A 24,086-nucleotide genomic window follows, 5' to 3' on the forward strand; every position below is an offset into this window, starting at 1 on the left:
TGTTCAGATTATAAACTCTTCCAGTGTTTTTAGGTTAAAGTGCACTCATGCCACATCAAAAACTATTATTCAGATTTATAATACTTTCTAATTTCTCTACTAATAGCCTAGATGTTGCCATTTTCATGGCAATTGTGAATTATGCTAAAAATATGCACATAATGCTAGGTGGCTCATTCCAGTTGTCTGAGACATTGTTTACAAGGAAACTATAGAATCTTTCAATACTGTTCCCAGAAATCACTAAATGACTAGACTAAAAAATCAGGTGTGAACTGGGCACTACATATAATGGGGTAGACTTGATAAAGAAATTTAATTTCCATTTATATATTCAATTGACACTATCTTTAAAAGTAAGGAAGTAAATATCATAAATCACAATCAAATGTATTTGAGGTTTAGATTTGGTCCACTCGTAAATATGTTTCCTAACTGCAAAAAAAATGTTAAAATGAATCTATACCAGGTACAGTCAGTTTGAAAACTGTTGTCATGGAATTGAGTTATCTCCCTTAGCGCATTTCTCTACCTTGTTGTGTGTTCTAAGTGCTGCACAGTCTGCTCCAAAACACCACTACCACTACTACTATGCTCACACACTGAACTAAGGGTACCTGAAGGTGGCCTTTAGGACCTGCCCGGACATGATCTCCTTGGTGTGGTTGCTGTAACCATAGAAGAGATCCCCGAACACCGTCTGGTTGGCCGGGATGTCCGCCGCTTCGGCACAGTCCACTGCATCCGTGCACGCCTCAGACAGGGGCTGGCAGGACCGTCCATCTGGCCCTCGCTTGTAATCCTCTATACAGCTGAGGGACACGGCAGAAACAACACTATCACATTGTATGACAGGAGATTTGAGGAGCTGCTCTGCTAAATGTAAACCTATGCCATCATTAACCTGTAATTGCATCCTCAAATTCAGTGTCACAGAGGTGATTAACAGAAAACTACATTGCTGTTCAGAAAACATACTCATTGTAAATGTCTTTCTTTATCATCATGACTTTATATGAAGGCTATCATGAGGAGCTAATGTGTTTTTAATAAGAATAGGCACTATTATAACTTGTTAGTTTAATTAGAGGCAATTCAACTAATGTACAAAAGAAAGATAGGATCAAACTGTGCCACCATTTTTTTTATAGCATTACCTCATGGAATCACTAGTTGAACAATGAATCATAAATTAAAATTGATAAAACTCTTGTCACTACTGTGAACAGGAGCAATAGTGAAAATTAATATCAGCTCAGTGCAGATGTCTAACATGGAAGGACAGGGCTATTTATTTAAAAATGAGGAATAATCATAAAAGAGGAATAATCCAAATGCAAACAGATTGTAATGAATTCTTTTATGCATCTCATATTATGACACCAGGCTGCCTAGTAGGCTATGCTGAGAAAGTGAGGGAAAAAAGTAATAAAGAGAGAGAAAGCAAGAGAAAAGACAGAAGGAAGTGTAAGGAAATATGTCAGAGCTCAAATCAAGACTCTTCTTCCTTGGGGTGAAAATATCCCACCACAGGCTGTCATTAACGGAGGTGAGAAACACCCCATCTGTAACGCTCCCTATAACACGCAGTGCATTTTAAGTGGCTTCCCAATCCCTGACACAATATCTGGTTCTCCACCGACAGGAAATTAAGCGCATTTGCCACCTGGAGTCAAACAGGCTTTCCACTGAGGGAAGAATGGAATCAGCGGAGACAAGGCCAAAAATCTAGAGCCCAGGTTCGCAAAGACACACTCTCTACAGTGTAAGACCAGAGAAAGAGAAGAATGTGTGATGGGCAAAGCTGGGCTGGTGTCAAGTAGAGCTATGAGCTCTGCACTCAGCCTATACTGACAATAACCCAACCACCATTACACTCTTCAGCCTGCACTCTCCCCCCCACATCTCATACAGTAGCTCACATCTGTAGACAGAATAAATTATACCAACTGATTGAAAAAGTGACTCTATGCTACATACAGTCCATCCACCATTGTAACCATACCATCATTACAGTATGAGGCAGCAACTGCTATTGTGTGAGTGTACTGTATTTATTGCAGGGTTTTACGATCCTAACCCTGATGGTGATTTACACAGCAAATATAGTTTTTAATGATTAGAAATTGTGATTTTGAACATCTCACTCTTTGATCCTCTACTATGCTCTAGATAATGGTACTAACACTGATGAAATCAATATCACTGTGCCAGGGTGTGCATAATATGGGTTTTTTGGTATTTGACAAAAGCTCTGTGCAGACTCTGTGACTGTGAGAATTAGTGGGCAAAGCCTAACGATCAGGCTGGCAGGTACTCATGTGCTCGTTTCCTCACCCGCAGAACATCTGGATGTTGTAGAGGGTGGGGTCCTCCTCCAGAGGTGCCAGCTGCTGAAGACACAGCTGCTCGCAGCCGCCGTTGAAGCCGTCCGAGCAGTCGATGCCAATGTGGTGGTCGTAGCAGCCCGTGCCATCCTTCATGGGGCTCAAGCCAGGTGGGCACTGAAACAACGATAACAACAACCCATGGTGAATTGTCAGGCTGAAGCCTGTGTGCGTCCAGCACTCCCCTGCTTAATGAATGTGTTTAGGTCTGGCATGACCGCTCACAGCGCTCCAAACAGGTTTGCTCCAGATTGGCGATAGCCCTTTTCGCTTGGACACTGACAAGCTCATTATCTGTGCATTCATTGCGTGGTAGAGGTGTGAACCAACTCCTGATAGTTTCCAACTCTGGCTTGTTTTGAATAAACTGATGCATTTTAAACGGAATAAACTGATGCATTTTGCAAAGTTGTTTACACCCTACCGTCCTAGACAATCTGGACCCTGCTACTTTGGAATAGGTAAGAGTTGGGTCTTACCGAGGCAGCAGAACATGGAGAACTGCACACATGCTTCCTGAATTCCTGCCCCCCTGCATTTCCCCTGCAATTCCCTCCTTGTAGCCTGTGATGCCAAACTTATATGATGTTCTCCATCAACTCGGCCTTCAAAAGAGACTTTGATGGGATGATTCAAGCATGGCTTCCCAGCAAGGGAAGCTCTCCTTACCCTCAGGCATTATATTCTTCTTCTTCTTCTTCTTCTCTCTCTCTTTCTTTCTCTCTCTCTCTCTCTCCCTCTCTTTCTCAGCCAATATCCAAAGATTCTGACAGGTCTGCATCTGTGAGCTAGATTTGTCTGAACAGATTATAAAACTGGAACTACAATGGCATGGGATATTAACAATGTCAAAATGCTTAGTAGAAAGACTAAGAACAAGAGAGCTATCGGTTATACAGGCACACAGACACACACACACACACACACACACACACACACACACACACACACACACACACACACACACACACACTCACACAGAAAGAGAGAGATTTTAATGAACTGCACATACACAGAGGGTTTACTGCCGTTAAACCTGAAAAAAAACCTTGGGCTTACTGAAAGCTTATCCCTAATATGCATTGAAAACACGTGGGAAGAGGGATTATATTTCATCCTAAAGCTTCCAACCAGGATGATCATTCTAAACACCTCACACCAGACATACAGCTGACACCAGGACAAACACACATCTACTGTATAGCGTAAGCAAGGGAACACAAAAGCCACTGCTGTGGCAGGAGCAATTGCATGTCCAATTAAAAACTGGCATTCAATACGCCTAAATTGTTTTAATACTGTACATCTTATCCTTATAAGCCAAAGTAGTCCAGAGTTCAGAGTACTGTAAACACTATATTATGTTTATTTGGTAACACTTTCTTTTCCTGTAGCCATTTTAAACTCGGTCCTGTGTCTGTTTCAGCCTAATTTGAACTCAACTCAAAGCTAGTATATTTTCATATCAGAATCGGGTCTGCAAACCCAAAACTGTAAACAGAATCACACATGATGGGTCTGAAAAGCAAAAACAAAAAAAAAGAGGAGGGCACAGCAGAGTGAGCATAAGTGGATAATTAAACAACAGAAGAGTCCACCACAGTCTGTCAGCTTGTTGAGCCAAACAAACGATCGCTGGATTGCTAGACTTAACTTGTCAACTGACTTTACCCCAGCCATTTTTTTACTTATTTGTAACAAAGTATTGGCGAGGCGAGATGTTCATATTGAAACCCTATCCTTGTCCCTGGATGCATGTGTATTGATTTTGTCGCTGGGGCTGCCGCCGCCATGACAACTGATTTATCACCTGTAATGTAAAAACCATGGTAGACTGAATCACCTAACTCATCTGTGACATAGACTCCCTAAATCAGTGGCCCCCCTCCTGCAATCAATGGGAAGGGGAAGTGTGAAGGCTGTGGGGGTGAATTCAAATACTGACAGCTCTTTACACTCACACACCCGCCCTGACCGTCCACACGAGCTGACCAGGCCCTGCCCTGCCCTGAGCTGTGCTGGGCCGTAAAGAGCTGAAACAAGTCGGAGAGTCAAAGTCCCCGTGAGACTCTCTCTGTCCAACAAATGACAAAGCACCAAAACCATTGTTGGCTTACAAACAGGCTTTTCAACAATAAGGTCAGCATTCACGGATTTGGGAAAATTGTGGCTAAATCCACGGCTCTTTTGTTGATCCGAGAGAGTCATCGATTTAGTCATCAAAATGACATCGGCCATCTCTACCATGCTCTAAACTAAATCATTTATGTGCTTTGTGTTGCATGATAGTTATTGATAAATGCAAGAAAATATATGTCTATGTAAAATAAAAGTCACTCATACCCCATTAATGTGTCAATAAGACCTGCTCGAAAAAGTGCTTCACAATCCATTATGAAATAAAAGACCCAAGAACACATCAAAATGATCTATCCATGATCTCTCTGAACAGAGCCATAAAGGGACTTCTTCTGAGGAATCCAATCCTTTATGAATGTTTTCAAACATGAACAACCATTAAGTAGGTAGAAGATTCTGTGGAAGTGTCTGTCTGGTAAAGTTGGATCATAAAAATAAAAATGTCAGAAGGGTGCCACAGATGAGAAAATAATAAAGAAAAGAATTGTGAGCTTTGAAGCCATTTAATCATGTGTCCAAATCTTTCCAGCTCCTCAGTGCTTAGGAGAGTCGGCAATGTGGCTATGTGTCCTTTCAAATGTTGCTTTTCTCTGGGCTAATTTGAGACTAGGAAAGCAAAAAGAAAATAAAAATCATGCATGTCTCCCTTCGAAGTAGCTGACCTTAAATGATATCTGATGGAAAAATATAAATGTGTGTCTTTAAAGATGCTGGGATGAAATGTTATGCTAAGTGGTGAATGTTTCGAGACTATTTGATGGATGCCAGGTGTTTCGTCTTGAAAGATGGAAAAATAACCTCCACAGTCAGTGCTAAAGTATCTAAAAATTACATGATCACATCACAAATCCTCAATGACAAAATGTTATAATAAAGAATAAAAATATTATGTAGCAGATCTAAAATGCATAGGATGTTTGGATGTTTGTCAATCCAAATGTGATGATTACTTCAATCGCTTTTAAGGTTTTATGCCTCACAGCAAAAAAAAAATCAATCTTATAAGTGGGGAATTCAGTTTATACATTACTTTTATCCTCTGGGCCTTAGCATAAAACTATTTTAATTTCCTGCGTCTCCATTGGTCCTTTCTCGGGGGCAGAGGGAGGGAGGTAGCGGAAAGTTATATTTTGGAGGTGGCTTTGGGGATTACTACGGTGCATTAACATGCCTCAGCCCCTGCATCTGTTCCTGCTTGGACGGCAGCTATAAAGGAGATAGCTGGGGATAGAGTACCCAAATCCACCGTCTGATCCTTAGGAAGGGAAGGAAGAGTGTGAGAGAGAGAGATAGAGAGGGAGAGAGAAGAGAGACAGAGAGAGAAAGAGAACAGAGGTGCAGACAGCTTGCTGGGTGCCTGCCATCTCCCAAAAGCATGTGCATTTGCGGCCCCTTTGCCAAGAATCGACTCGGGTTCTCAGAAGTGCTTAGCACCCAGCTTGTGACGGGCACCAGGGGCCCGGCCACAGCACTAGCGAGGGCCGCTGCGCTGACGGCGGACTGATGAGTTTTGTCAAAGAGCCCCACAGGTTCTGTCACCACGGAGGATGGCCCACAGTGCAATACAATCCCATCCCATGTTGGTTTAATTAGGACATACACAATGTGGAAATCTTACACAAACAAAATGCTACCCAAGAGACTGATTATACGATTCTGGAAGAAAAACACTTATCCCTCCTTTGGTGCAGTGGTTAATGAATACCTTTCAGGGTTAGACGTCCATATCTCACTTCACCACATTTTGTAGTAGTACATCTGAATGAAAACCGAGGTTTTTGTTTGTTTTCTTTAGGGTGTGAGTGGGGGAGGGGGGCACTTCCAGTGCCAATCCAAAAATCCTTAACCTAATTAATAAAATAATCATTGTGCAATCATTGTGAATCATGCAGTGGTGATTGGGGGGCGAGTCAAGACATGCCAGCTAGCTCAGAAATAAAGAAAAAAGAAAAAGAAAAGTGAGCATAGACTTCAAATACCTCGGACAAGGTGCTAATTGATTAGCGAAGAACTAGCCTCTCTGGGAGCCTGCCAGTAGCCACTTATGATTAGATGGACACAAGCATCATTAATATAACCTGTCATGGGGTAATTACTAAACACCAACTGATGTACACTGAGCAACAGATGGGTGCATTGTAGCTAACCAGAAAAATTAGCAGCCTGATTTTTCCTAATGGAGACAAGGGTGTGTGTGTGTGTGTGTGGTGGTGGTGGTGGTGGTGGGGGGGTTGATACCAAATAATCAGTGCAATTATGCTCCTGGTGATGCCTCCACTGGCACGCCGTCACCTGTTATTTGCTTCTCATGTGGTACTCTTTCAAATCCTACAAAAATGCTATGATTACTATTACAGGTACAATCTACTACAGGTAGAGTTTCTGTTAGTGCTGTATGGTATAAATGGCTGTATAGTATAAATGGCACATACTGTAAATGGCACATTTTTTATTTATGTTTAGAAATTATGTGGTTACACTTTACTTGACAAATTTGACATAAGAATGACATGACACTGTCATGAACGTTTCATAAATAAGTCATTAACGTTTATGACATAATGCTTCTGTCATTAAGTGTAATTCGGTTTTTGTTATAACAAGTTAGGGTCAGGGTTAGTTAGGGTTCATGTGTCATGACAGTGTCATGTCACTCTTATGTCGATACTGTCAGCCTAACCCTAATATTAACCCTAATCCTAACTCTAACTCTAAACCTAACCCTAATCCTAATCCTAACTTGCTATGACAAAAACCGAATGTCACTTAATAACAGAAGTGTTATGTCATAAACGTTTATGACTTGTTTATGACATGTTCATGACAGTGTCATGTCACTCTTATGTCGACACTGTCAAGTAAAGTGTAACAGCAAAGATCTACATAAAATGGTGGCTTTGCTCATGACATTTTGAGCAACGCTCTTCATTAGATTCAGAAGATGCAATATTGTTTCATGATAATCCATGTCTTCACATCAGCAAGTGAAAAAGAGAAGAGGGGCCGGTGATTCACCTTAACCTTAAAACCTGCCAAAGGCTGGTTGTTTATTACATATATCAGTGACTACTGCTTTATGAAAATGCTGATGCCAAGCTTATATTAAAGAAATGTTACATGGATATTAAATAAAGAGCAACCCATACATATATAATTGAGTTATTAAGTATTCATTCAAGTTAAAACATTGTTTGTGCTTATTTCTACCTTACTGCACTGGCCTCATCCAACTAATCAGTACTAAAAATAGAGCCTTGAAAGCACCACAAACAGGATGATGGGCCCAGGCCTTCATCCGGCTGGAAATCATGCAGTGTTTTTTTTTCACCTTCACAACAAGATGCACCCTTCTGAGAAATGGCTAAAGCTAATTCCCCTGGCTCAGAAAACAAACCGATCACATGATGAGATCTTATTAAGGAGCAGACCCTGGAGCTAGCATAAATAAATATATACAATTATAACAGCTTTGGTCTGCATGTCTCTGTGTATGTCTGCCTTTTTTAATTGGGATGCAAAAGACGTGAGATATTTAGTGTGTGCTCTTGATCACTGTAGTTGCTTATCTTTGGCAATAATTAAGAATGAACGATGCCACTCAAATTAATCTTGGCCAAAATTTCACTTCTCATTATTTCAAAAAGTCTACATCATTTTATGTTGATTATTTCAAAGCTGCTATGTTTAATGTTTAAGCTTAAAACATTCACAAATGCTCTATTCATAACAGAATGTGAATAAACAGGCATTTTTGGCATGTCTGTCTGTCTTGAATTACCACTTAGGTCCCCCTGTGGCGCTGTACAATACAATGCAGGAATCTACACACACAGCTCCTTTAGCAGGGGTAGTCAAACCAGCACAACTCCATTCCTTCAATGAGACATGCACTAATGTTTGTCACTTGAATATGAGGAGATGTTTTAGCTTTAACATTTATGAACTACAGTACACTTTGTGAGTATAATATATAATAATAATATATATATATTAGAATATTTGTAATTAGCAATTTTTTGCCTTTTGCTTGTTTGGGCACATTTCACTGTTGTCATACATAACCTTCATGTCTCTATTTACGACAAATTGTGAGGCAAAAACATAGGTAGTGTGAAGCTGAGTGCAAAGCCTATGAGTTGTTCTACTACGATCATGGCTCTGTTCATTTACATGCTATATTCTGCACTAAGGTTTACCTCTGGGCTTCTCATTTTACACCTCTGAGACTAGATGACAACACAATTGGAGTGGATTAAGATCATGCATTAAGATCATCAGTGTACAAGTCTAATTAATATAGGCTATCTGATAGCATCTGATAAAATGTTCTTTATCTTTTGATTTTAAGCAGTGTGGACTTGCTGGATTAATGTCCCTGCACCTCATACCAAACATCCTTACATGCCCCTGTAATCCAGGGCCATGACAGTAAATTAAGGTTACATAAACAGCCAGTAATAAGAAGAAGTGTTGATCTCATTAAGCAACAGCACCTCGAAAATTGTTCATGAAATTTAGAGGAATTGAGAGTAACACTTCCTAAAGCGCTAACATAGCAGTGGTACACTCTCCTACCAACCTTCCATTACAGTTTCCATCATTTTATATCACTGTCCCACACAATTTGATCCATGTAGATCACAATTCAGATCTATTTTTGACCACACTTTTGGCAGAAAAAGAAATCATCATGGTCATGCTTAATAAATTATTATTCATAATGTTGTGCTCACTGTACCTAATGTTTTATTTGATGTGTTGCTCATGCATGAGGTCACGAATTAGAGACTATGAACTTATGTCAATTCCTAATGGTTCATCAGATATGAAGTAATGCATGAATCATGAATTAATTCAAGCATGAATTCATGATAATTCATGTACTCTTACTGTAAAGTGATCCGAAAAAATACATATTTCAGTGGTACAGTACTCAACTTTACCTGGAGTAGCAATAAATGTGGAGGGTGCTGTATGTGAGTGTATAAACCATAACCATGGTAATCTGTAGAGACCAGTTGTTAGTCTAAGGGAAGTGATTTCGAACACATGGGCACAGCTTAGACAAAGAGCAAACAAATTGCAGACCTGTGGGTATGGATTTTCCTTCTAGCCTAAAATGCTTGCCTAGTGACCCAAGGAAGGCAGTAGAGAATATTAATAGCCTGATGTGGACATTTATCTAATTTATCTCAGCGGCCCTCAATGTCCTGTTAATGCCCCAACTGAGAACCTTTAGTTTGGAGAATTAATTTCATCTCTTTCCCACAGACTACAGCTCAGCTGGGAGTAGGACTTGAACAGTTCACATCTGATTCATGATCTTTGGTCAAATGCAAAAAGAGTCCTACTTATGTTAGTCTACTTAGCCTTTCTGAATAATCCACTTTCCAAAGTCATTTTTCTACTTTTTCTTCATGTATCTTGAGTCCAAGTAAAAGACTAAAGCTCCTAGATGATGATGGTGGCAGTGGTGGTGATTGTGATGATCACAGGTCTGAGTTTGTAAAAACGTAATTAGTCAAACTCTATAGAAAAGGAGCAAGATGCAAGCAGACTGTTCATCATTTCAATTCTATTCCAGGCTACTGTTCATCATTTGTATTTGTCTATCAAAGCACATCTGTGATTACCTTTGCGGATAATTATCACACATGTGACTGTGATGATGAGAAAAAGAACAGCTAAAGATCAGTGAGTATTGTATGCTAAGTAAGTAATCATGTTTAGGAAAGTAAAGAGACAGTTATTATGGTGCATTCAAATGGGGGAACTCAACGCTTACCACAGCCAGATGGTGAATAAAATGAGAGCCTCTTATTCGTTTCATGGCTGTTAAACAATGTATTAAGTGAAATGTAGTGGGAGGCAGGGAGTGCAAGCGGAAGTATAAAAACAGGGAAAGTGTGAAAATCTCCAGACAGTAGCTTAAACCTGTTTCTTATCAAACTTTCAGTCCTAGTCAAACACACAGATGCTAACATATATTTTTAGTTTTTATTAAAACACCTAAGATATAAGGGTTTGGATCAGCTAGGGATTGGAGAAAAGGAGAGAAGGTAGAGAATGTAGAGATAGAGAGAGAGACAGAGAGACGGAGAGAGAGAGACAGAATAAAAGACAACTAGATGGCTCACCACACATCCAGTGGAGTCCAGCTTGCGGTCAGAGATGCAGCGGAAATTCCGGCTACACCCACCGTTGTCCTTTGAGCAGTCACGCACGGGACCGAATGAGTCCAGCAGGACCTCCAGACTGTCGAAGGACGAGGAAATCATGAGCTCCTCTCTGTGAGAAGAAATAACAAATCATACAGAAACATCATCAGCCCACAGCAGTCCTCATGAGGTCTCCACACATACTGGCAGGGGAGAGAGAGAGGTTAGCAAAGACCAGAACCAAACTCATGGTACACTGTACATTTCCACCAATGTTTAGTTAAACAACAATTATACACAACAACATGTAATAAGTAACCATGATACAGAGAGATCAAATGGCATACATAAAAGAAGATATATATATAAAAAAAGACAGAGGATAAATCCTATTTGCAGTTTAATATGTCCATTCTATAAACACTACATGAATTATTAACCGCTATTATCAATGAAGTCATTATATTGGTTAAATGTGCAAAGCTTTCACTTGGTGGATGCTACTTCCTTGGATCTTGGTAAGATGTAAGGAATATTCCTGAATTGCAAAAAAAGCAATTTTGAAATTTCAGATACAACAGATATATACCATATCAATTCTGAGATCAAATTCCACCTCAGGCCTAAAATGTTGATGATGCCAGCAAAGACTTCAAACAGTAACTGGAGTCGGTCAGTGTCTGAGGAGAGGAGAGATTCAGAGACACTCTTCATCACAGCGATGAGGAAGGCTGCATTTACTCATTTTCCATAAACACCTGCTAAAATCTCACAATTATCTCTTCAACCTGGAGAAGAGCTGTAGAAATTGAAAACGCCAACACATGTCATTTTCATGTCCCCGCATGAGGTGCGTCATCAGAAGTCATTAAACTGAACCGCTGATTAAAACAGGTGCCGAATAGTAAGCTGAGCAGTGACCTTTCCATGGAATACTTTTTCTATAAAACACTCAATCACTGTGCATAAGTAGAACGGCTGTTACTGTACAAATGGAGTACATTCATAATAACAATGGCAACAAAGCTAGCCCAGGGAGAGGATAAATGGCCTTACTCTGTTGTTTTGGAAATATGATTTTCCTTTCTTTCAGTATGCAGCAGGAGAGTGCCAAGACAAACAAGTTTCAGGCTTCATTATAATTATCATAGTTTTTTTGTGTTAAATTGTGTGTGTGTGTGTGTGTGTGTGTGTGTGTGTGTGTGTGTGTGTGTGTGTGTGTGTGTGTGTGTGTGTGTGTGTTGTATAAAACTGATTTTATCTTCCTAACCAATTTCAATGCTTAATTGGTCATGGCCCTGTCTTCTTATTCTTTAAACATAAAAAAGTCAATCCAACTAGTCAGATAAACAATGGAGTACAAAGTGTTTTGAAGAACTTCAGAATGTGTAATGTGTCCTTTTGAACTCGCCCTTTGCTGTGTCATTTTGTATTTGTCTGTGAGTACACCTTGCTTGCTCATAAATGAGCAGATGCCTCTCTATTTGTTGTTCTCATTTCCACTTTCTGTACTGTTTTCTTCCTTTCTTGATGTATTTATTTACTGTGTATCTATAGGTTAATATGCAGACACGCATCTAGTCTCTCCAGTGTATGGTTTTACTTGAAATTGGATTGCAATAATAATAAAAAAAGTAAAAATAAATAGTCTTCACTCCGCTCTAAAATCTTTTGGCAAAACTGTCAGCGCTTCATCTTTTCAATAAGACTAGGCTTTGTTGAGGACTCCTACTGTTATTATGATGACAGACATTTTAGCAAATTAATGCAAGGCTGTGAGATGTACAATGTCTTAATAATGAGACATAATGGCATCTGTTTGAACAGTGATATGAGACAATTTGACTAATTGTATCAAAACCACCACTGTGACAAAAAAGAAAATATATATATATTTTTGATACTGGGACAAGCTGTCAAGAGATAGACATAATTAATACCAAAATGCAGAGCCTCTGTTCCTGAAGAACATACATACAGTATGAAAGTCAACATATGAAAGTCAATTTCCTTTCCACTAATGGGGGGATTATTAAAACCTAACCTTAAATTAAAGCCATAATGAAGAAGAGCACTTAAGCAATGGAAAAGTCACCTCTACTAACAAATCTGAATTGGCATGCAGACATGGCATTCATTTTGGACAAATGTAACCTTGCTAATCGCTTTTTATTTCAACCCTGCAATTTGCCCTGTATTATTTTTCTCTCTTTCACCAGGAGCATAATCACTCATTTCAGTGTGAATGGCCAGCATATGTGGACACTGAAAATGGTCTGTTAAAGACCAATTGAATTCCCTGCATCACTTTGCATATGGCCATGCTTCCAGTCGGTCTCATCTCATTCAGCGTCTGTGTGTGTGCTTGATGAAAGTACATGAAAAATGATGGTCTGATTTCCAGCGCTAGCCTTGTCCATGAGCTCGGTGATTTCAAAATATCCAGTCACTGCATAATTTAATCTAGAACAAGGCTTTAGCCCTGTCCAACAAATCTATTCTCCCAAAAGTGCATTTCCAAATAGTCTCTGCATTAGACATATTAGAGATACACCAGTGCATCTTAAAGATAGTAAGGGCAGACTGGCGCTCAGGTTTAAAGACCACCACCTGCTTAAACTGCTGACTAAACACACAGTGGAGACGTTACAGGAATGGGTCTGAGAAATGCCCAACTGGGACTGTGCATGTGGGCTTGATGTATAACATACATTGAACGCCTCTCGGTGAAGGAGTGACTCAGTTTATGTGTCTTTTTAATCTCAAGGTTAGAGATACCATGTGTTAGGAGCCACTGACCTGGATTCTTCATAAACAGGATGTTTCAAGCTTGAAATGGAATTCCCGTTGGCCATCTATGTACAGTATTATATAATTTGATAGCTCTCTCTTTCTTTTTTTCTTTCTTTCTCTCTCTCTCCCTCTCCCTCCATCCCTTAGCCGTTCCCTTCATCCCTTCATGAACTAGTATACAGCACTGATGTGTGTGAGACCTGCCCCTGTGACATACATTTCTGTTTGAATTAACTCAGTCCATACAATAACGGGCAAACCCAATATACCAATAGCACTCCAGAAGTGCAGCGCACGACTGTTTGAGATGTCTCAATGCAACAATCGCACGGCAAAAACCCATTTTGTGAGGAGCCCGGATGACTCTCCTGATTTACACCGGCCTAGCTCCAGGGGAGTGGAAATAATCTTGGGCTGTTTGGAGCCCACACTTAAAGGATTACTCTGCCAGCTGTGTTGCCATGAAATGCCCCGGCTGACAGCATTAACCCTCAATCTCACACACCATTACTTTCTCATACACACACGCCGGGGAAAGGCCCGCTGTATTAAATTATGTCAGTGAGCACCCTGCACCAGGCCTGGCCTACAAGGAGTGCACACACATATTGATAAGAGCAATGGTGAATTCTGGCGTTTGTTATACTGTCTGTAAGGTAACAGCCCTGTATATGACACAAAAAAGGTGCTTTGATCTTCCTCCAATAACAAGTGCACAACAGATGTATTCTCACATTCTGAAAATGACAAGATGCTTCAGTGAACTATTTTAACTTGTCATGTGTCTTGGTACACAACCCTAAAATATCAAGATAAGCTCCAATGGAAAGAATAAAACATTTGGGTGATACATGTATGTGCACATCCAAATAGTGCAGTGTACACAAGAACAGTTGAGGCAGAGGTCATTCATTTAGAAGGCTATTTCATACTGGACTCTATTTTAAGGCTATTTCATACTGGACTCTATTTTAAACGCTATATTTTAAACGAAGGCTATTTCATACTGGACTCTATTTTAAACTCCAGCCGTACCAAGCCTAACAACAGCAGCAATTACTTTTTCCCTTTACTCACTATAATCCAGCTACGATTCCGAGAAGAGACAAGGAAAGAATTCCGTTTTTCTAAGTCAATCATTTACACAAGAGTATTTTCTATGACTGCGGAACATAGAGATTAGATGAGAAACATTCAAAAGGAAAACCTGAGCAATCATAAATCATGCACAAAAATATGCCCAGAGGGAAATTTTATTTTTCCCCTGTAAAATGTGAAGGTCAGGATTTGACAGAGAGGCACAATTAAGAGATCAATCTTCAAGGTCATGTGGTCAAAGGAAGTCAAGCAGAGTTCTACGTTAGTTCTACGTTAAACAAAGGCTATACAAATCACAATCACAGCAGGGCATGTAGATAGATGCTGAAATGTTTTTTCATTAAATTGCAATGTTTTCACATGAAATAAATATGCAATCTGGAGTTCCTCTGGACTGTCTGTCTTATTTAGATAATGCACAGCTTTACATAACACAAAAATCCTATATTTGTGAAATGTGACATGTTGTGAGTTTGCTGTAGAGAGTATAAAGAAACAGCCTGTCATTTCGGTGGCTATAACAATTGCAACATCTGACATCAGCTCTACAGCACGTAATGTTGAACAAAAGCAAGAAAAGATCAAAGGCATCAGGGCTCGCTAGCACACACCACATAATCCACTGATCCATCTTTTAAAGCTGACATATTAAAACAATTGTATCAGAACCGTAATGAAGATAAAATATAAATGCTTCCTCAGAGCCCTTCCGTCTGACAGGCCTTTGTGGACTCTGTGGCCTCAGAACTACAAACGAGTTATCCACTTGGCCAGTCGAGAGATTTACAGCCGGAAGAGGATCTTTGTGCCAACTTGTCAATGTCACCGGATATATCCAATATGTAATGGCGGACTTTCTCAGCACGGCACAAACACAGTGCTTTTTTCCTCAGCGTTTTCTTGAGGATTCTGACGATTTCAGGCACAGATGGTGGGGGGGGGGGTGCACTCACCTGACATCCACAGCGTCCTCCATGACAGTCATGTCTGTCTTGCACTTGGCTGAGGGGTTGATGGCCAGCTCAGCTGGCGGGATCACAAAGCTTTTGCTCAGTGGCAGCCACATGCCTTCACCCAGTGTGTAGGTGAACCTGGAAAACAGAATGCATGCTGGCCTTAGACATGCACACACACACACACACGCACATGATCACACACACACACACACACACACACACACACGCACGCACATGATCACACACACACACACACACACACACACACTCACACACACACACACACACACACACACACACACGCACGCATGATCACACACACACACACACACACACACACACACACACACACACACACACACACACACACACACACACACACACACACACACACACACACATACACACACACATGCAGGCACATTCACACAATCATACACACAAAATAAGTCGCGGGTCTCGTTTTTTTCCCGGGCACTCAAATAGGATTTGCAACGCCTCGAGCAGATGGAGCAGTGTTTTCATACTCGTGTTTTAATTCTTTAAATGAGATTGCTGTGAGCCTCGGACACTGCTGAGGCTGTGCTAACAGAATTTCAATGAAATGGATTAGACACTTTTTTTTTGTTAATGTTTTTTGTTTTACATTGGCTGTCACGCCTTACAGAAAAGGTGGAGAACATTTTGGAGATATCTTTGTTGAAGTGAGTTTTGGAGATGTCTTTCTTAAGCACATAACAACCACGCCCATGCATGGTTCTGAATCTCCTATCATCTACTGTGAGTAGTCTAAAGTTCAAAAAACAAATTCCATGTATACTGTATGTATAGGCCTATGACTATGTTGACAACATCATGGTTACATATACAGTTTGCAAAGAGGGCTGCTCAGACCAAAAGGGAAGAGGATGTAAGTGGCTGGCCCTCCGGTAGCAAATGTTTACCTAATTGAAGTTAGATGAAAAATATGAAGGCAATGTTGATGTGTGGAAGGCTGACTTCATTGTTTTATCTGTATGTAACTGCATGCCCCTTTGCACCTGAATTATAAATAACATAAAATAACCTTTGCAGTTACGTCATGTTGTAAATTGTGGTAAAATGTAAATGTTTGTTTTGTATGTGCATCTAAGGTATGTGGTGATAATGTGGCAGGAATGCACACATTATTTCAACACCATATTGAAAAAAGAAAATGGTGATGCTGGCATGCACAAACAGACAGACTGTCAGACTTGTGCATATTGACTGACAGCATAAGAGTAGGCTTACTTGCAACTGTCAGGCTTTCCATCATTTCTTTGGATGGGCAGCCATAGTTGTCTGACTATTAGTCCGACAAATACAGCATAGGCTACTATGCTTGTCCATCCCAAGAGTAAACTGGAGGATTTAATTCCTTGTTCATTTGTTTGTTCATGTATTTATTTAAGATGATAAACATGTTTCAAAACATTTACTGTAAACCAACATTGCCAGATGGGATAAGATAAATGAATGCTAAATTGAAATTCCTGTCGTCCACTTTTAACCTTTGACATTACCTTTGTATGTAAGGCTGTGTGGCATATTCACATGGTTGCCTAAGCTGAGCATGATCATTCAAAACAGCAGTAGGTCTTCATATGGGTAAGATCTGTATTCTATTATGGGATTTTTGGATCTGTGTTGATGTCTTAGATAGAAGGGACAGTACACTTACAGAGAGACTGCTTTGTATGTGCTAACACTGCCTAATGTTGCCCATGTCAAAGAGTTCTTCATTTTTAACAAGAAAGGACATCATTTCCATTCAGTAAGAACGAACTGGTCTGCGATTAGACTCCTGGTCAAACACTCCTTGATTATACAGTACATGCATGTTGACCACACTCACACACTGCCCTTCGGAACTTAGAGCACACGGGTGGCACTCTGCTGTAGATAAACAGTTAAGAACAATCCATCTGAGCACTCATGAAATAATCTGAAAATCCTAAAGCCCAAACATGAATGAACAACAGACCGATTATTTCACAGCTATCAAGCACACAACATCTGTGTTCAGAGCTTATAGGAAACATCTGGAACAATCAGTGTCTCTGTTCCCAGCCACCACCTCTCTAACTTAAGACTAGCTTAGTACTGCTGTGCATCTGATCATTTGTCCTGTGTTTTTGTCACAATTGTGTTGTACTATCTCAGCTACTGTACACTGTGTCTGTCATGTTCTGTTTTATATCTCATGTTGCATGTCCTTTACTATACATGATTTCTCTGGTATTGCCCGTCAGGGATAAATAACTGTTTTCAATTTAATTGAACTGATATGGGCAGCTTCAGTCTGTAATTTTATGCTTTTTATAAAAGTCAGTGATGCAAAAACATGAATGTCAGGACCAATATGGTGGCAATGGCATTGTATGAGCATTATGAGATGCAAGGGTGAGGATGAAAATCTTTCCCTAGCATAATGAAAAAACTCAGCAGGGAACGATTGAGGACTGCACAAGGTCAGGTGTCCATAATCTTATGGATGTATGTTACAAGATAAGCTCCAAAAGAAAAATAAATGCATTCATGGAAAACGATTTTCATGAAATCCCTTGTGTGATCCGACTTACGACCAATATCTTCAGAGAGTGGGAAAAATGTGTGGGTATGTGGGTGGGGTTGTGGGGGTAGAATGGAATTCTAGGATATGCCTAGACCATAAAAAAGGAAAAAGAGTTTGATTTAGCAATAGATGAGATAACAATCATATCATTCTTCAAGTATTCTTCCATCCATAAATAACACTATAATGTTGTCCTTTGCGTATGAACATTTTGGACGGTCTGTGAAGCAGAACAGAAGCCTCTCTGCGCTCTGCCCCTAGACATAGTAGCCACGATTGCTTGTGAAGGTGTCATTCATTAGATGCAAACAGTTGGAAGGATGGTCAGAGATTTACCTCTTCAATGTCAACTGTGTGTGAAAAGATTGGCTTAGCTGTGACACGTGCAAGGACAACTGATAAGGGACTGTTTCAACCAATTACAAACTCGGTCAACAACACATGTCTCCGTAAGAGGAAAGGACACCTCAGTCTGGCAATACAAGCCAGCTTGTGTTAGGGTATTTCTTAGTCTAAACAGCTTGGAGTGCAAACTCTGCTTGAGAGAATGAGAGGTATCTGGAAGCACTAAACATTTATGCTGTTGAAGACTTAAAATATTGGGTACAACCACGGGGTAGGCGAACGTTCACAAAGTGTACTACCTATGGAAGGGTCTGAGGCTAATACGTGACCACTTAGCGTTAGCATTCCACTGACCCCACATTAATTTTGGCATAACTTTGACATCAAATAACTTTACATCTGTAGTGTTTTAAGCAGTTATATGACCATTTCCATAGAAATACAACATTGTCTGACTGCCTCCATAACTTCTCATTTTGCTTTATGGCCCCCTAGTAAACATTTGTCTAAACCAATGTTAAAAAATGACGTACATGAACATGCAACTTTCAGTCACACAGGAGAGAAGTAACCTGGCAAATTATTCTGAATAAGAAGCTCAAAGGCTATCTGGGGAAGAACCCATTTGAAATCTATAGACAAAAGCATTAAAAAAATAAACAATTAAAAGATGTTTTGTTGGACTGCCACTATAGGCCGGAACAACCAAAAGCTGAACTCCAACTCTAAACACACTAAAGCTTCTCAATTTTCTGGGCGCAGCTGCCAGGCAAATGACTGTGTTTTAGTCTGTTGCTCAGCGTCATGTCTATATCACCAAACTGTCCTTGAGGTTGCGCAGTACAAACAGTCCCCAACAGGAAACTGACTCAATTCCATTTCACCAAAGTCCCACGGAGTGTCTCTATCCATTTCTCTGACTGTCTATGGGCACAACACGACTGAGCAATCCACAAACTAAGGAGTTCCCATATGTTACTAATCAATTATACAGAATTATTTAGGTCAACAATGTAGTCATGTTGACACCTTTAATATACATGCCTGGTTGGGCTATTAATGGTAGCGTGATTGAATGGTTAATGGAACTTTTTAAAGGACCTGGCATATTTTGCCTCCAAATTGTTCGATTTGCATTTAATATCTGCAAACTTAGCATAACAAAAGGGCACAGGATGGCATGGAGCGCAGTGCATTAAGAGTCACTTTAGAAATGAGATGATTAAACTGCTATAAAAGGAAAGGCTTAATTATGTCCCTCCAATTACCTTCCCTGTCTCCTCCTCTACTGTTATATGAACCAAAGCTCCCAAGTGATGGATTCCTGCAAGTGATTACAGCAGGGCAAGTCTATTAAAGTTATATTATTTCTCTATTTAGGTTTTAATTTTGCAGCATCCAGTGCCTACTTTCAATTTCAACTGGGTTTACATCGTTCACCAGCTCGTCCAGAAACATTATACCAATACTTCAATGTGACAGTGTGTTTATACAGTACTAAAACAATGGCAATCTTTGGAGTTTGTATGGACAGTGAGGAAAAAGGAGAAAAAAGTATTCTACATTCCATATTATACAGAGTTATGTTTCAAAGAAACATCTTTAATAATCATAAAGGTGATCATGAACAGAGGTCCATCCATCTGCACAGCATTTCCAGAGTAGCTCTACCCCCATTCTATTGAATGGAAGAAATATACCCCTTCCTTGCCGAATAAAAGGAATCTATCAAGGTAGACATTAGGTTATTATCCATGTGCATAAGGGATATTTACCGTAATGACACATCACTCAGGTAAAGGAAAATACTGCATGCAGAGGTGGTTAAGTGGCCATGATGAAAAGTGGTGTGGAGTGGTTACAGGTGCAGACCTCATCACTGTATCAACATGCACTATGTTCTGAGACCCAAATTCTTTGAAATTCATTGCTCTGCTTATTATATACTCACTTACATTACATTAATGTACTTACTCATGTTATAACGTTAAATCTATTACATGTAATCCCTTAAACGAACATGGATGTTAAAGCCAAAACTCAACTCTTCATAGTTAGATGAAGTAAATGGGTGATTTCTATGGGAAAAAATCCCCGTCATTAGTTCTATATTCATTGTTGCCACATTCCAGCTATCTGATGAGCCTTAGCTTTGCCCAAATCCTGTACAATGGTACTTAAGGTTATTTCAGACATGTGTAGCATTATCTTTCTCTCAATAAACCACTGTAACCATGTGTTTTCATTTTTAAGACCTAAGTTGAGCCATGTGCTTAATACTTAATCCTCCAATTATTTTTTTAAATGTTTAAATATAGTAAAGTGCTCAAATGCTATTGTCTACTCAGAGACCAAAAGGGACAACATTTTTTAAATTATACTTAAAAACATATTTTCTGACTTAGAGGTGCAACACACAACCATCTGCGCAGCTTTCAAGGTAGTTAGCCTGCCCATGGCAACACATGGCTGAATAGCATGCCACTTGTCCCATTTCAATTTAGATACCTGCAGGAGAAAAATGTTTCAACAGAGTTCTAGGAAGAAGAGTGACTTCATCAGGTATTTACCTGAGGTATGTAAATGGATTATGGAAGAAAGCCTTCAGACAAGGCCCCCTACAGATAATACTACAGGGGGGAAAAACTGTTTTGACATAGACATTAGAAACAATGTTCCTCTCAGAAAAAAAAATGTCACTAGTCATTAGTCTTAAGTTTCCAGTAAATAGAAACCACTCCTTCACAACCTGATTACACCTTTGGTTCCAGTCAAAATGTATTGAAATTACATCAATCATCAATGGTGTACTTTGTTTGATTTTGATCAATTTTGATAGCTTCCTTAAAAACTAAGTGCAATTGAAGTACAATTAAGTCTGAGATTTTGCGACATAACACAACTTATTATTTATATTATTTATACAAGAATACCCAGTCCTTTTGAAAACAACTAATGTAACTAGGTGCAAATATTTTATTCATTAAGAGGGGTGAATTTAAGATGAAAGAAAATACTTTTATGTAAGACCTACAGTACAGTAAGCCTGTCCAGAACCCAACATGAGAGATGAAAAAAATAATGCATCTTTTCTATGCTCAATATCTAACAGGTGACCGGTAAAACAAGCAGTGACTTTCAAACCACAAAAAAACAGGAGGAGAGAAGAAAAATATGAGAAACTAGATCATTGCGGTGCACTATCAAGCGAAAATGTGTGGTATCATTTCATGCTTAGTTTCCCCCAAAGCTGTGACCTCTGGGATGAGTTTCATAGCCACCACCAAAGCCTGATCCAAGAACAAGATGAAATGCCTTCTCAGCTTTCTGTCTCACCTGAAGATGCGATCGGATGGCTGCTCTCCCATCACCAGATCAAACCCGCGCTGGAAAATGGTGTAGGGCCAGGGACTGCAGATGACACAAGGCACAAACGATACAGACACAGACACCTCAGTAGAAAGTAGAACCAGGAGAAGCACTAGCTAAAATCATGTTGAAGTACAATCATGCCATTTCAGTTCAAATTTTAATGGAACCAGCCGCCTCTCCAGCCACAGTCTCATCACCATGTCAATTAAAAACCTGACAGCAACCACGTCTTGTGTGCTACTGGAAACAGTTATGCAGAACAAGGACACCCGGTAGGAAAGGACAGCATGTAGAGAGCTCTAAATCAGTGTCTGGGATGTGGTGCTAATAACCAAGCTACACCAGGCACGCAACTGAAGCAATCCATCTGTGAAGCTTATGCTGCAACAATGGAATTGGCTACACTGGATACAAGAGTGGTGCGCACAAAAATATATTTACTGTTTAGTTTATATATTTACCTACATACGTATATTTATATATTTATGTTGATATTTGTTACGCTTTAGTAACAGCCTTACTGTGTGAGGGGAAAAGAGACACCTTTCAACACACTTGTGACATGGGCTGACGCATGCCTACAGACACTGGCAGTCATAAGGTGGGAGGGTGGAGATCAGCATTCGCCCATCTGCGTGGAGGTGTCACATCTCTCCACAACAACATGACAAAGAGAAGTGCTGATCGCTGAGAGGATTCACTTTATCTAATAAATATATTAATAGACCAAAATAGAGTTAGATGTTCAAAAACCATGAAATGAAAAAATTGAAAATCCACAGAGGGTGCTGTCACATCCTGGCTTCCAATGGCACAGGCACTGGACTTTCTTGTGACTTTTTCTCCCCTAGGAGTCCGACCCAATTAAAGGCCGTTCGCATGCACCTTCCATCACCAGCCCTTCTGCTTCCCAGAGGTGAGGCTCCTGATTGTTTCGATCTATGCTCTAATTATCAGATCCATCGCACCAGCCATCATCACCTCAATCTCCCACCCAATTAAATTGCCAAGGCTTTTCCTCACCTCTGCATCGTAATCAAAACATTTCTGAGTGACACATCCATCTAAAACAGGTCCATATTACACACTCTTTTCGACAGCATGACACCCCATTAGCATCAGAAGCCATATAAAACTAAGCTGGATGGGAGGCTATGAGAAGCGTGAGAAGGTTGGCGAGAGTTATATAAGTTTCGACTTAAATACTCTCCAAAGTCACTTAACGAAACAGAACATTGGGTTTCCAGCCATACGGCGGCTCGTTCATACAACATTTGTTAAACTAATTGGTAATAAGAGGTGCCCATGTATGCACTGATTTGCTTTTACGATTTCACCTCCTTAACAAGATGCCATCTGTTAGGGGATGTGCTAAAATGTGACCACCAGGACCTTTATACTCCTCATGGTTCCTGACTATGCAAAACATCTCAGCATTTACTGTCAAACAGGTAAACCATCTGCTTCCTCCTCTCAAAGTTTAGAAGTCTTCAGCAGCAAGAAAGTTTGGCCAAATTTTATGAAAGTGTGGTGAACTGATTTAGTTCTGGTGAAAAGCTTAAGGAAAAGAAAAATATCTAGTAACTAATATTACACTAGTGCAGTCATGTGTGTCTCAGAGAAAAGTGTCAATCCTTACCCCTGGTTTGGACCCCACTCGTTACGAATACAGAGATGCTTGTGCACAGGGTCTCGCATGTAGCCATCGAAACAGAGACAGTCACCTAGGGAAAACAGCAACAAGGCATATCAATTATCACATTATCATTGAATTGCTCCACAAAGAAATGTAATGAGTCTTAATTGCTATGTTTGGCCTTAGGGTGCGATCCAGTCGAGCATATTAGTTGGGCTGGCTGCTATCACACAGACCACTTCAGGACTCTGTAGCCTCTCCCTAATGGTGATGATGGCCATGTCTTCGACAGACCAAGTGGCTATTCAACTTACAGAAGCAATTTCAGGGCTCCAGGCGTGAGGTATTCAAAAGAAAATGTCTGAGCTGTTATGTTAGGTAAAAAAAAAAAACATTACCGTCCATTTTGCTATCAAGAGTAGCTGAAAACCACCTTAGGCGTACTTGTGAGCTGTAACTGTAGAACAAGTCAGGCAGATGTTGAGCGGTATGTGGAAATGCCATGTTAATGTTCACTCCTTTTTGGAGCATATGGCTGTGAATGAGGCGCACCCTTAGAGGTTTAATTGCAGATGCAAGCAAATCGCCCTAAAACATTTTAATACC

At 40.0% G+C, this 24,086-nt stretch overlaps 1 protein-coding gene across 4 annotated transcripts in view; it reads right to left on the reverse strand.

Moving 5' to 3' along the window:
* astn1 (astrotactin 1) overlaps nt 1-24,086 on the reverse strand; it is a 176,855-nt gene that overhangs the window by 90,776 nt on the left and 61,993 nt on the right. For all 4 annotated transcript variants that reach the window (XM_048255773.1, XM_048255757.1, XM_048255766.1 and 1 more), the window contains 6 exons: nt 23,484-23,568; nt 21,809-21,883; nt 15,529-15,666; nt 10,664-10,814; nt 2,338-2,504; nt 618-812 (listed from right to left, as the gene is read on the reverse strand). In XM_048255773.1, coding sequence (XP_048111730.1) covers nt 618-812; nt 2,338-2,504; nt 10,664-10,814; nt 15,529-15,666; nt 21,809-21,883; nt 23,484-23,568 — 811 coding nt within the window. The remainder of the gene's footprint in view (nt 1-617; nt 813-2,337; nt 2,505-10,663; nt 10,815-15,528; nt 15,667-21,808; nt 21,884-23,483; nt 23,569-24,086) is intronic.

This window comes from Alosa alosa, chromosome 1 (genome assembly GCF_017589495.1).
Source record: "Alosa alosa isolate M-15738 ecotype Scorff River chromosome 1, AALO_Geno_1.1, whole genome shotgun sequence".
In the NCBI taxonomy this organism is placed as follows: Eukaryota; Metazoa; Chordata; class Actinopteri; order Clupeiformes; family Clupeidae; genus Alosa; species Alosa alosa.